Below are 14,323 nucleotides of genomic sequence, written 5' to 3'. Positions count from 1 at the left end.
CAGAGCAGGATGTCCAAGAGAGGCATGATGCTACATGAGCAGCAGTGGCATTCCAGCAGCCAAGACTAGAAGCAGCCCAACACCCAGGAGCAGGCCAGCGATGAAGAGCACTTGGGCACATGCACGCAACAGACTGTCCCCCAGCCTCTCTGTGGCCCGATATGATGAATCTTGAGGAGGTCACCCCGGTGCAGGATTCAACCTACGTGAGCTATCTAAAGCAATCGCTCTTAAGCCCCACAGCAAAACAGTGGGTGCCAAGGGCTTGGGATGGGGAGGAGGCAGTCACCTTCAGCAACTATTTCAGTTTCACAAGATGACAAGTGCCAGAGACCTGCTACACAGGAGGGACACAGAGTCACACTACTATACCCTGGAAAGGACCAAGATGGTTAAGTTCTACCTTATGTGCTTTTACCACAATAAGAAAAAGTCCTAATGACTTCAATGGTACTTGATTTTGAGACTCTATAAAACGACATGATCCAGCAAGTATGGCACTGGTCTCGGAGTGGACGTAGGGATCAAGGGAGAATGGAGACCCACACACATCCATGTATGTCTCACCAAGGGGCCAAGCGGGGAGAACTTTGACTGCCAGGATTGGAAATTCACATGGGAATGGTGAATTCAACCAGCACCTCATGTCATCTGCAAACTTACCCGAAATGAATCAGGGACCCAAGCATACATGCTGACACTGTAAAATTTCCTAGAGAACAGACAAGGATATTAAGACCTTGAGATGGGCAAAGGTTCCTAGAAGTTAACAAAAAAAAACATTGTGAAAGAAACCCAGTCGGGCTGGGGCTGGGGCTGGGGCTGGGGCTGGGGCTGGGGCTGGGGCTCAGTGGTAGAGCGCTCACCTAGTGCAGGTGAGGCACTGGGTTTAATCCTCAGCATTACATAAAAATAAATAAATAAAAATAAAAGCATTGTGTCCACCTGCTGCAGTCTGGCTGGGCACAAAATAACCGAGCCGCCATGAGGCACTTGTAGGTTCAAAACAGGAATTCCTTCATTGCTGGAACTCCCGGGAACTCCACCCACAAGGCCTTACCAGGAATACTTCCTCCTCCAGAACTTCCCCAACCAGTAGCAGCGACAGCAGGGGTCTAATATACAACTGAATACACAGCCTAACATAACCATCATCATCTCAATGGCTTGCTGGTGTCACCTCTCAACCACTCCCTTCTGGCAAAAATGCCATGCGTCCTTCTGACTGGGCTGTGGCTCTCAGCTTCCACCTATGACTAAAAAAAAATTAAAAAAAAAAAAAAAAGAAAAAAGAAAATCAAACAACTCTGAAAACAGTCTAAGCAGATGAAAACAAGGCCCAGCCTAAAAGGATGCAGGGGAGACACCCTCTGGAGGCTGCAGGACTTCCACAGCTCAACACCAGCACGACAACCTGTTCTCCTGACAGCTGAAGAGCACAATAGAAATGTCCACAAAAAAAGAGGAAGAGAGGGCTGACAGCACCACCACCATCAGGACAGCGTGAAGGACACCACAGCAGGGGGTCGACGGCAGCTCCATTCAGCTGGCTGAGCGCCCAGGTGGGACCTCGGCTTTTTCTAGCTTTGGACTTGGAGGGAAACTCTGGTTCTTCTTGGGTCTCAAGCCTGCCTGCTGCTGGACTAGAACTTCACTGCCCGCTCTCCTGCTTCTCAGGCTTTTCACTAGAAAACAACTACCCCAGCCTCTACTGGTCTCCAGCCTGCTGACTGCAGATCTTGGGGTTTCCCAGCCTCCACAATCACATAAGCCAATTCCTGGTTTTACGTCATCTTATACACACAAACACACATATATCCTGTTAGTCCTATTTCTCTGGAGAACCCTGGTTATCAGAAGAACAGTTTGAACAGGCTAGTGACACTGAGGAACATATGGCCTGGTACCAGCAGTTTCTGGTAGGCAGACCACCTACCAGATGATGCAGCAATCCCCCTGCTAGAGAAATGAACACAGCCAAAGACCTGTGTGGTCTGGATGTTCATCAGCAAGGATGCCCCCTACAAAGAAACCGGACCAGCAAGGGAAAGGGTGAAGGACTGCTGGGCACACAGCACCTAGCGCAGCATGCAAAAACTGGTACAAGGTGCACGCGTGGACTCCTCCATGTGGGCAGAGCTGCCCAAAGCAGAAGCTCTCCACGAAGGCACTCCCTGGCCAGGACGCATGTGGCCATGTGTGAAGACTTTCTTGATTTGTCATGAAGGGGGGCCTGGCTATGAATGGGCTGAACCAAAAAAGGAGATTAAACGGAACAAAGAAAACCTATCAACCCAACAAAGGGAAGAAATAAAAAGGGATAAATGTATAGAAAATAAGAAAACAAAGTAAGATGGTGAGGATTACCACAGCTTAACTCTCATCATGAATACAGACCAAGCAGGAAGAGAAACTTCAGAACACGAACACCAAGGGGGCGGTGGCAGGGTGCCTGCCTGGCAGGCTCCAGGTCCTGGTTGAAGCCCTAGCATGGGGGTAGGTGCGAGGTAAACAGAGCACAGTCAGCACCACCTGGTAGAGCTACAATGTGTCACACACACAATTTCTAATTTCTAGTAGCCACAATAATAAGTAAAATAAGCCAGGCACAGTTGTGCACACCTGTAATCCCAGCTGACAGAAGGCTAAGGCAGCAGGATAGCAAGTTCAAGGCCTACCCGGGGAGACCATGTCTCAAAAAAGAAATAAAAGAAATCACAAGGGCTCAGTATGGGGCCTCCCTAGCATGTGCAAGAGGCCCTGGGTTCCATCTCTAGGACTGCAAAAAACAAAAACAAAACAAAACAAAATATGAAATCTGTTTTAATATATTTTTACTTAACTCAATACAAACCAAATATTTTCATTTGAGCTGGGGACGTAACTCAGTGGTAGATCACTTGCCTAGCATGTGTGAGAACCTGTGTTAATCCCTGCTACCACCACCACAAGAAATTGTCTAATTTCCAAATATTTTCACTTGAACACACAATTAATAACTGTTAGACACTTTGCATTATTTTATCCTTTAAAGACCAGGGTATATTTAACTCAGCACACAGCCATTTGGACCAGCAACAGTTCACAAGCTCTGCTGCCACAGGGAAGCTCACGCTTCTGCCCTGGTGGGAATCACGGAACCCAGGCCTCAGATCCTCCTACTGGAGGTGACAGGAGATACAACTATGCCTCATCCTTGACCCTGCTGTTCCACGGGTCTCCCTGAAGACCACTCTGTGTGCAGGGCCACATGCCACAGGTGCCCACCAGAACCGTGCCTGTACACTCCTCAGAAGGACTGAGCCATGAAAAACATCAATGTGACACTGTTCTCATGGACACAATTCACAACTACACAACTCACCCTTTTAAAGGGTCAACAGCTTTCAGTGTGATAGCAAGGTTGTATAACTTCTTCGCCAACTCCTTTGAGAAGATATTCTTCTCAACAACAAACAACTCCCATGCCACTGAAGTCCTTCCTAGACCGGTGAATGGCTGGGCAAGCAGCCATTCACCTGACCCATCTGTGGATCTGTGTGTTCGGGAATTTCCAGAGACATGTATGTCTGGCTCCCTCCACTTAACAGAACATGGCTGATGTTCATCAACGAGGCAGCTCTGTAACTCTTCCACGGCTGATCAAAGCTCCCTGCAAGCCTAAGCTGACAATCTGGCTGCTGCTTCTTAAGCTATTTTGAGGACATCAGTGTTCTCTTACGAGGTTTTGTGAGGATGTTCTCCCTCCTCTTGGGGGTATACCCAGGCAATGGACAGTAACTCTGTATATGACTTCCTGTCAAACAGCCAGGCCCCGTGCCATAGTGGCCGCACCACTGCATGTTCCCACCAGCAGAACAGAGTACTTGGATTCCTCCGTGCTCAGCACTGGTCACTGGCCATCCTTTTCACTGCAGCCATTCTAGTGAGGATAAACTGGAACCTCTCTGTAGCTTCATCTGGTATTTTCTGAAGGACTAATGATGCTCAGTATCTTCTCCTGTGGTTACTGGCCATCTGTACATCTTCTTTGGAGAACGTCTACTTAGCATTCATTTTTAAGTCACGTCATCTGCCTTTCGTAACTGAACTATACAAGTTCTTCTAATATTGTAAATACTAGACCCTTACCAGATAGATGATTTGCAAGTGTTTCCTCTGTGTTCCGTAAACAGTTAGACAGGAAAAGACCATGCCATCTGCAAATAAACCTTCGCTCCACTCTGAATGCCTTTTATTTATTTTTCTTGCCTACCTACCCTGGTTAAGAAGTGTCAGATTTAAATGGGGAGACCTGGCATTGCTGTCTTGTTGCTGACTTCAGAGAAAGGCTTCCAGCAATAGGTCTGACATTAGTGTGGCTTTTAAAGAGGTCATTTATCAGGTTGAAGAAGTTCCCTTCTAGTCCTAGTTTGCTGATGAAAAGGGTTGAACTTTGTCAAGGGGTTTTTCTTTTCTTTTCTTTTCTTTTTTTCCTGGTGCTGGGAATTGAACCCAGGGCCTTATGCATGCACTGCAAGCACTCTACCAACTGAGCTATATCCCCAGCCCCTAAGGGCTTTTTCTGCATCTGTGCTTTTTGTCCTTCTTTTGTATTCACATGGAGGAGTCACTGAATGCTTCACGTGAACCACAGTCATTTGCACGTCCTTTCATATGTTGCTGGGGTTTATTTGCCAAGATCTTACTGAGAACTTGAGCATCCATAATTATTCATAAGGAAAAACAATCCTGAAAATGTGCAAAGTTGTAGGGCGCACATTTCCTAATCTCCAAACTTCTTATAAAGCTACAACAATCAAAACTGTGTCCTGGCAAGAGTAGACATGGAGATGGATGGATGCAAAAGAACTGAGGCTGGACAGAAGCTCACACACCTGCAGCAAAATGAAGACTGCTGGTCTGAGGCTCTCTGGTGATACTGGCCTCACAGATGAGTCAGGAAGTATCATTCTTCTTCTTCATGCATTTAACAGGATTTATCAGTGAAGCCATCTAGCCCTGGGCTTTTCTCTGTAGGAGGTTTTAAGAATATCTTTGTTACAAGTATTCAGTCACCATTTTAAAAACTATGAATGTAGTGATTTTATGTAGTTCAACTTAAAACACTTTTCCTCCTGTACATTTTTTGTTTGTATTCCTTGTCCAACACCACATGGAAAGGGGAGGTCTTGAATCTTTCTTATAAACCAGAATCAGCTCTCTACAGTTTGGTATTTGGTAGATTTTTTTGAAAATCTGTTATTTGCTTTTAAATTCTGGACCTATCTTGCCTGGCTATGCCAAATATTTAAATTTCTTTCTTTTTTTTAAAATCAGATCTACCCAGTTCTTCCTTGGTAATCTGTGGCACGACCACCTCTAAGGTCAACCTGCCAAGCTGATGTTAAATTGCATTTCCTTTAGGATATCTTTCCTTGTCAGGCATTCACAAGAGTAATCCTTCCTGTTTTCATACTTGTACCCAGTCTGGCAAACACCCTGAGCTGAGACTCAGGAAACATCTGTACTTGCATCCCACCCTGTGGCAACCCTCCCATGCTTCATCATCTGCTTTAGGACACTTCCTCAAATCTTCTTCAATATTTGCTGTAGGTCTTCTGACAGCAATTGCTTACAAAAACAGGCATCTCAGTTTGCCATCATAAAGTATTGGCTGCCTTCTACTAACACAAGAGCATCTCCCAAGTGCCCAAGGCTTTTTATCTCCAACAACTAAAGAAGCTAATCACACCTTCTGCCCTGGATGGCGGTACATGTCCCTCTGTCTGGAGAGGTACAGAGAGTACTGCAAATCACAGTGGCTCTATCACGAACTGATGGCCCCAAGCACAGCAGGCACCTTGAGGGAGGATCATCAGGGACAGAAACGGCTCAAACTCTGTTCTAAATGGGCTTCTTGAAAATGACATGCTTCTGGTCAACCTCCCGAAGGCTGTTGCGAGATGTAGCTATTGCACCACCACGCTGCTCCCGTGGGCTCATGTCATGATACCACCCTCAACCCATTGGTCACTTGCAGAACACTTTTACGCCACTGGTCCACTGTAGGAAGGGCAGTGCATGGGCAGCAACATACACTGGGCATGCACACAATGCACCATGGCCACAGCATGACAGGCAAGCAGTAGGACAGGTACCCACACAGTTCAGTGGCCCACACAAAACAAGCCATAAGCCCCACCAGCGACAGCTCAGGCACCTCCCACAAGCAAGACTTATTCTTGCTCTGTAGGTGAGACATTTGATACAGCCTGAAGCGCTGCGGAGGTCATGCTGAGATCATCCTTTCAGCAGTCCCATCCCTGGTTCTGGGTCAGCAGAGCCCCACTCTTCTTGGCCTCCTTATTACAAGAAAGAAATACCAAGTCAAGCACAAGTACCAAGCATCCTCACCATTTCCACACAGAACTCAGATCTTCCCACTAATGCCAGCCTGTCAGTACAGCCTTTTCTAAAGGCTCCTTCAGTGACATTGCTGCTGGCCAACCTCTACCCTGGACATCTGTTCCCACTGGAAGGTACTGTGAACAGGTTATCTCCCCCACCATATGCTCTAACTGCCACTAATGGGGCCCTGGCCGTGACTAAGCTGTGGGTGTCTCTCGTGTGCCCGATTACCCTGCTGACCTTTCCTAACAGTTGCGCTGACTTCTGAGTCAATTCTTACTGCTTTGGCAGAACTGCCCAAACAACATTTAACACTTCATTTGTTGATTGAAAATTATCTCTGTCCTCCAGCACAGCTTCTATTCCCAGTGCCCAGAAATACAGAGGCAAAACAGCAAACTGGAAGGCAACACTGGCTGAGGAGGAGACAGGGAGAGACAGAGTGGGGCTGCCAGTATCAGCAATGACCAGAGATGCTCACTAAACAGGGGCATGAAGCCCGGAAGAAAAAGTACTAGGGTCATCTGAGGGAAGAGCAGGCCAGCAAGTCCAGCAGCAGCACAGAGGCCACTGTGGCTAAGTGCCCAATAGCAGTGGAGGAAGGGTCATCATGAAGGGACTGAGGTGGCCACCCCAATGACCCTGACCTTTACCCAAGCCAGGTGGAAGCCTCCAGGGCAGAAGAACCACATGGCCTGTGATTTGATGGCAAGGTGAGGAAGGGATTAGTGGGTAAGGGCAGAGCAGGAGACTAGCCAGGAGACCACTTCAACCCCTCCCCAGAGATTAAGGCGTCCAGGTACACAGCAGCAGGAGAGAAAGCAGGAGGCAGCTGGACCACAGACAGCAAAGAGGGTGTACAGGTGGTGGGGTGCGGCTGTGAGAACAAAGGAGTCAAGGCCAGCTCTGAGGTTCTGGCTGAGGGGCTGCCCTTTACAGAGGAAGAAAGATGGGGCTGGTCTATGAGGAGGCAGTTAAGATGAAGTTTGGCTTTAACTCTGCCAAGCACTCTAGAGATCCAAGCGAAGAGCTAGGTCTTCTAGGCTGCAGGAGCACCAGGGCAGAGTGAGCATTGTACACAGAGGGCCCTTCCAGTTAATAAGACTCATGAGATCAACAAGACAGCAAGGACCAATGCCAAAGACTGAGTCCAGGGCACACCAATACTCAGCAAGGCTGAAGGGTAATTGTGAGCCTGCAGAATCCAAGCAAGAGTGGCACCTGGGAGCCAAACAGGAATATCCTTCAAGGAGAAGGAGTGGTCAGTGGCTATGGCACTTTAAAGGTCAAGACCCCAAACACCACTGTGGGCTTGGGTAGCACCCTGGGGTCACTGGTGACTTCAGCCACAGAACTGTCATGGACAAGGGGTCAAAAGCAGAGGAGAGGCAACACCACAGACCAAAAGCAGGGCCCAAGTAGAGGGTGAATATGGGTCTTGGTTAACTGAAGACTGCAATGTGTGGCTGTGGTAAACAAAGTCTGGCCCTGTAGCAGGGCACACACACTCATCCCCAGCCATAGGAGTGAGACAGCATACACAGGTGAACCAAGTCATGCGCAGAGCACACAGATGCAGGTCAAGTATTGCAGGCTGAAGGAAAAAGGGGGATCCACGGAATGGTCCTTGGATGGAGGCGGGCACTGAGCATTCGGGGCTTCCTCAGCAATGGGCACAGCGCTGGGGCCAGCACAGACGCCGAATGGAGTACTGACCCTGGGCTGGAATTCTGTTGGTAACAGCAGGCAGGGGCTGAGGCTGCATGGAAAAGACACAGGAGCTAGAGGAGGGTGGAAAAGAAAGCACAAAGGGTTGACCACACCCATATGACCCTGCATGCCATAAACAGTACTCTGGAATGCAGCAAGTCAACAAAGTAAGACTCAAAGTATTAAGGAATCTTCCAACCAGACAGTGGACAATTAATTTGGCAAATGGCTATTTACTGTGACTCCATGCTAGGCACAAAGCCCCTGCCCTTGCTGACATTTATTTTAAAGGAGAGGTCTGACAAAAAAAAAAAAAAACGGGTAGGCAATTCTGTCAGATTAATGCTATAAAGACACCAAAACAGGGACAGAGATCAAATAGAACCACAAAATCCCAATTTTGTTTAGAGTAGCAACAAGCCCACAAAGGTGTTATAGATTTTTTTTTCCTAGGTTTCTTTAAAGCTGGAAATGATCACCCTATCCTCTTGCCAATGGGCTTAAATATAAACGCTCAACAGGACTTCTGGGAAGGCTTCATGCAGGTAGTGGGTCCAAATGGGCAGCACAGCTTTTACTTCACAATTCCTTGCTAGATGTGAAGGCTGCAGCACACCAGCCACTGTGGACCAGACATCAAAGTGATCTCAAGACCGAACAAGAGAAGCAGAGTAATCAAAAACACCCCCAGGGCCTGGGGCTGGCTCAGTGGCGGAGCACTTGCTTAGCATGCGTGAGGCACAGGGTTCCTTAGCACCACATAAAAATAAATAAAATAAAGGTATTATGCCCATCTACAATGAAAATATTAAAAAACAAAACAAAAAGGGCAGGGGCTGGGAGTGAAGTTCAGTGGTGGAGTCCTTGCCTTAAAACAAAGGGATCCTACTAGCCACAGAACAAGTGGCAGGACCACACCGTCCTCAGCTGGGGCGGAAAGGCTGGAACAGTAAGGGCCAGGTCTGGGGTTCCCAGGCCTGGATCTGGCATTCTGTCTTGCTTGTGGCATCTCTCATCCACCTTACAGACATACAGAGACAGATGCCCTTCTGAGGCTAGCTACGGGAGGTGGGACCTCTCAGAGTTATCTGGGGACATGAAAGAGTGAAAAGTCAGAGAAAAGGTTAAAGGACATGCAGTCTTGTGGAGGGAGGGCCAGGGTTTAGCTGGGGGTGGTCACCCAGAGGGACACCCACGCCCTGCATCCTCAACATCAGTGCGGGGCAAGACCTGAACTAGAGAGCACAGACAGATGAGGGGCGGGCAGACAGGGAGAAGCAGCTGGCTACTTGCACACTGACCCTGGGAAACAAGGGCAGCTGAAGGAGGTCATCAGCTGTCAGGAGGGGGCATGGGTGAGTGCGAAGGGAAAGGAGGTTTAAAAGAGACAAGGCAAGGGTGGTGGGAAGCACAGAAAGGAACTGGACCAGAGGCGGAGGCAGGTACTGGGTGGCACCAGAGCTTCTGTCAGGAAGCTAAAGCCAGGCCCTCGGTGCTGCTGAGTGTTTCGCTTTATTTATATAAATGAATAGTTCCTAGTTACCAAAACAGTGGACAATTTTTTGTTTTTTATTCAGATTCTCAAACTATTGGCCCCGCAACACCTTGTACTAAGCTTCACAGCACTTAGGTCACACCTAGACATCCCATGCTGCAGTTCTGCAGATAGGCACCTTTACCCACTGCATGCAACTGTGTGACTCTTCTCCCTTCCAGTGCCACTTCGCCTCCTGGGGCTTGCTTCCTGTTCACTGACCTCTGCACCACAGGCCTAGGAGTGAATCACATCACCCTGAACAACTGTGTACTTTTTGGGGCAAGGCTGCCAAAACTTCAGCATAGCCTTGCCCATCAGTCACCCTGACTCCGCAGTGTCTTCACAGCACCTAACATCTGTGATCTGTGCTCATCTGCTCAATGCCCTCTGTATGCTGCAGTGTAGAGTGCAAGGGAGGGGGACCATGCCTGTCTCCTCCCGACACTCCAAGCTCCTCACAGTGCCCAACCAGTGCCCAACCAGAAGGGTTAACAAAGAGCCCTTACAGGAGTACAGGTGAAGGTACAAGGGCATCAGTGCCTGCAGCTGAGCTGCACCCAGCTTTGAGGCCACTGGCTGGGCCGTTACACCCAGCTTTCGAGCCCCTTGGCTGCTATGAGCTTTGTTTTAGTCCTAAAGTGGTCTGTTCATTCTAAAAACTAGGTATTAGAAAGTGTTTATTTTCCTAACTTGAATTCTGCTTAAAATAATAGTACTTAAAAAATAAATAAACAAATACAACCTAGCAGCTAGCGGGAATCCAAGCCTGCCTCCTCCTTGCAGGACCTATTCCCCCAGAAAGGCACAGATAAGAAGAGGACAATGTCCACCAGCCCAGAAGAAGAAAACACAGAAGCACCAAGAGAACAGTGTCTGCTCCATCCCATGTCCAATAGACAACGTGAAACATGAGAATGACCGTGGGAGGAAACAAAGGGTGGCCCAGCTCCCAGGAGGAAGGGGCCTCAGCTATGCCCCCACATGGTGGGTTTAGGAGGCAGAAGGGCAGAATGAAGCTGCTTCAGACAAGAGTGGGTGGTTCTCTATAGGACTGGCAGGGCCCAGGCCTGGAAAAGGAAGGGGTTAACACACTGCACACCCAGTAAAGGGTAAGAGAAGGGTATTGAGCATAACACAACCCTCCTGGGAAGAAGCAGGTCTACTTCACACACCAAGCAGGGTCTAGGGCAACAGAGCTGGAACCAAACCCAACACGGGGTCCAGCTCCTAAGCCAAACACTGTAGTCACCAATGTTTCTCCCACTTAAGAACCCATGACCCTCCCAAATCTAGCCAAGAACACATTTGGAAAACTGCACCAGAAGTTATAATCTGAGGCACTCTGTCAAATACAACCCAGGCTATGACACTGCAGGGCAGTACTTGGTCAACATGATTATCCTCAAAGGAAGGGCAGGAAATTTAAATATTCATGTAAGAAAATCAAACCACAAGAGAATAGTCTGGGAACAACAGCTCTGGGTCTCAGCCTAGTGTCTCTGAGGAGAGGATGACACCACCAAGCAAGTTGAGCTGGGAACCCCCTCGCTGGGCTCCAGGAAAGGACAGAGCTGAGCCCTTGCAAGACTTGAGGCAGAGATTCCAGAGGCAGAGATTCCAGAGCCAGATCTCCCAGCAACAAGTGCCAGGCCCCTGCCCCTGGGCCCTGCAGACTCCTACCTGATCTGGGTGGTAACAGAGAAGGCAAAGATAATGCTAGTTTACTTCAATTACCTGAAGGGAAAAAAAGAAATATCAATGGAATGATCTCTATACAGCATAAAAATTTGAAGAAAAAAATTACTTTTATAACCAGCAAAAACTTTTCAAGCCAGAGCTTCTAGTTCAAGATGAACTATACATCCCAGTTTCTCCTTACTTCAGAGGACCATCACTTACAACCTGACAACAGACAGCCTCTGGGAGCAGAAGGTCCTAGTCACAGCTAGAACACAGGGTGTATCTCACAACCCATACCCCTGTACCCCTGAAGAACACAGAACAAGTCCCCTAAAGCAAGATCCAGAGGTGCTCACGGGTGTGACTATGTCCAGGGGATACCTGGCAATGTCTGGAGGCACTGAGGGGATCCTCCTGGCATCCAGTAGGCAAAGGCTAAGGCTTACTAAACACCCTGCCAGGCAGGGCTGCACAGGGCTATGGGAAGGCCTGCCTTGGTCCACCCACTGTGGTGGACATGGAGGCGCAGCACAGAACCTGCCCAGGCTAGGACATGCTGGCAACAACACCTGAAGAAAAACAGTACCCAGGTACCCAGGAGCCCACCACCAGCCCTGAGGCTGAGGAGGTAGATGTCCACAACTTGAATCCGCCTGAGGCTCCCAAACCTGCATGTCTAAAGACTTACTCAGAAAGAAAGCAGTTAAACTCTCCCCAGAAAATTCAGTCCAGTACCCACCAGTTCCCATGACCCTGCAAGAGAATGCACCCTTGACTGAAAAGGCACACTCATTTCCATGCCTGCTGGCACGCAGCCCTCACTGCCTTCTGACTCTAGGCTGTGCCTGAGTGTGGACCTTCCACAACTGCCAACAGTGCAGCTCTGGAGCCCTCAGCCTTCTGTTAATTCTTTATTAACTAACACTTCTGGGCTAGCATGTGTGGGGCACTGGGTTCAATCCTCAGCATAAAAATATAAATAAAGGCATGCTGTCCATCTACAAGTATAAAAAATTTAAAAAAAAAAACCAAACTCCTAAATCAATGATCCCTAGTTCCCAATTAAACCCTTCTCATCATTCACTAAGAATTACTCCTGAAAACTTCCTAAGGGAAAAAAAATTAACAGGGACATGCAGTCAACAGAACAGAGGAAGTAGTGTGTGGATGGCCTCTAAAGGACCTGGAAGTGCAAGACTACTATTTCCTAGGGGAAGTAGCATCTCTATGTGCAAAAATTCTGCTTTAGTATCATTATTAAAAAATAAAATACGGTTTTCTTTAAATATTGCAAGCTTGCCTGCAACGATGTCACCATCTTTCTGTGTCTGCTAGAGTACCCTCATGATCCTTTTCAGAGAGCTACACAAAGCTTTGGAATGCAAAGTACGCAGGCAATCATCAGAAAAGAGGACTTGAAGAACCCTTTCCTAACCATCCATTTCCCTTCCTAGTGCACTCAATGAGTAATGGAAGGGTTTCTGCAAACTTTCCTGCTTGGTGGTTCCCACATTCACCAGCTAAACCAAAAGCAAAGTAGTTCTGGTCTGCCAACAGGGTGGCAGTAGCTGCCTGGGGCTAAAGGTCAGTGGTTAAAGGACCCCTCTGATGGCGCCATAGTACAGATCACTCTGAGCAGAGGGGTCTTCATCTCTTACCTATAGAAATCCATCGGTGGCACCAAAAAAGAGTATAAATGCCCACCACCTGGGTCCTGGCAAAGAACTGGTGGGGCCAGCAACGTTGCCCTCACTTCCTTGGTCAAACAAACACTGAAATTCAAAGCTGCTGTGCAACATGGCTGCTCACCTGCTAATGAGCTCTGCCTTCCTCTGAGGACAACTACAGAGGGCGGCCAGACGTCAGCAGCGACAACGTCAACAGGTGCCTTCCAGATTGCGAAGCACAAGGGTGCTACCGGGCTTACGTGTGAAGCACCAGTCAAGCACCAGGGCTCCCCTATGCACACGGCGCAGGATTCGACGGCGCAGGCCAGCTCCGCGCCTATGCTCTCCATGCCCGGCTAAACCGACTTGGGGCCACTCGGCCACACCACCTATCACCAGTGAGCTGGACGGTGTCGCCGGCTGCTCTGGTCGGAGAGAAGCCACCATCCCCCAGGAAAGGAACGCAGGGTCCAGAGCGCGGCCGGCTCTCGCAGGAACGTCCGACCTTGATCCCTGATGGGAATCCCTCCGGGCGCAGTACGTCAAGCGTCTCAAAGCCCGGGTCCGAGGAGCTCCACAGAGCGCGACTCGGCGCCGCGCCCACCCAAGGTCACGCCCCCGGCGGCCGAGGCCCGAGAGGAGACCGAGGGCAGCTGGGCAGCTGGGCAGCTGGGCCCGGCCCCCGCCCCATTAGCGCGGAGGCGGCCGCCACGCCCCACCGGGCTTCCGGTTGTCGCCGCAGACCGCCCAGCGACGCGGGCCTGACCCGCCGGAGCCTAGGCCCTGGGCCGCCCCCGGGCCACCCCAGCCCCACCGGCCACGCCCGGCGCCCGGACCCCGGCCCTCGCTCATCCTGGAGCACGGCCCGGCCCCGCCGCCCCCCGCGGACCCCGCCCCCGGGCCCTCCGCGCCCTGCCAGTGCCCCGCACCCCCCGATACCCCGGCGGGAGACGCAGCGGCAAGCCGGACGGCGCAGCAGCGCGCACCTTGAGGGTCGGGTACTCCTGCACCTTCAGGGTCATGGACAGCTGGGCAGCCGACTCCTGCACCGCCATCTTGGGCCGGCCGAGCGGAGGAGGCGGGCGCGAGGCACGCTGGGTAGTGACGGGCGCGGGGCGGGGCTGGAAGTACGTCCGCACCAATCGCGTCGCCCAGCCGCTGGCTGCGCAGAAAGGCGTGAGCCAATCACCGTCGGCCTTCTCCAGCCTCAGCCAATCGGCGACAGGTCTGACGGGTGGCTTCCTCCTTGAATTCCCCGCGGAGCCTTGGCCACAGATGCCTGGTGGATCAGCACAGAGAGGTGTCCTGGCTGGGCGCGTCCCTAGAGGCGTGTGGGGCC

The 14,323-nt window shown here is 50.1% G+C and overlaps 1 protein-coding gene across 2 annotated transcripts in view; it reads right to left on the bottom strand.

The window, feature by feature from the left end:
* The window catches only part of Maea (macrophage erythroblast attacher, E3 ubiquitin ligase), a 36,690-nt gene extending 22,624 nt beyond the window's left edge, over positions 1-14,066 (bottom strand). For both annotated transcript variants that reach the window (XM_076863890.2, XM_076863892.2), the window contains exon 1: positions 13,971-14,066. In XM_076863890.2, coding sequence (XP_076720005.1) covers positions 13,971-14,039 — 69 coding nt within the window. In that variant the 5' untranslated portion in view covers positions 14,040-14,066. The remainder of the gene's footprint in view (positions 1-13,970) is intronic.
* Between the last annotated feature and the right edge of the window lie 257 nt (positions 14,067-14,323).

This window comes from Callospermophilus lateralis, chromosome 8, assembly GCF_048772815.1.
Source record: "Callospermophilus lateralis isolate mCalLat2 chromosome 8, mCalLat2.hap1, whole genome shotgun sequence".
Lineage (NCBI taxonomy): Eukaryota > Metazoa > Chordata > Mammalia > Rodentia > Sciuridae > Callospermophilus > Callospermophilus lateralis.
This window is presented reverse-complemented; position numbering and strand designations above follow the sequence as displayed.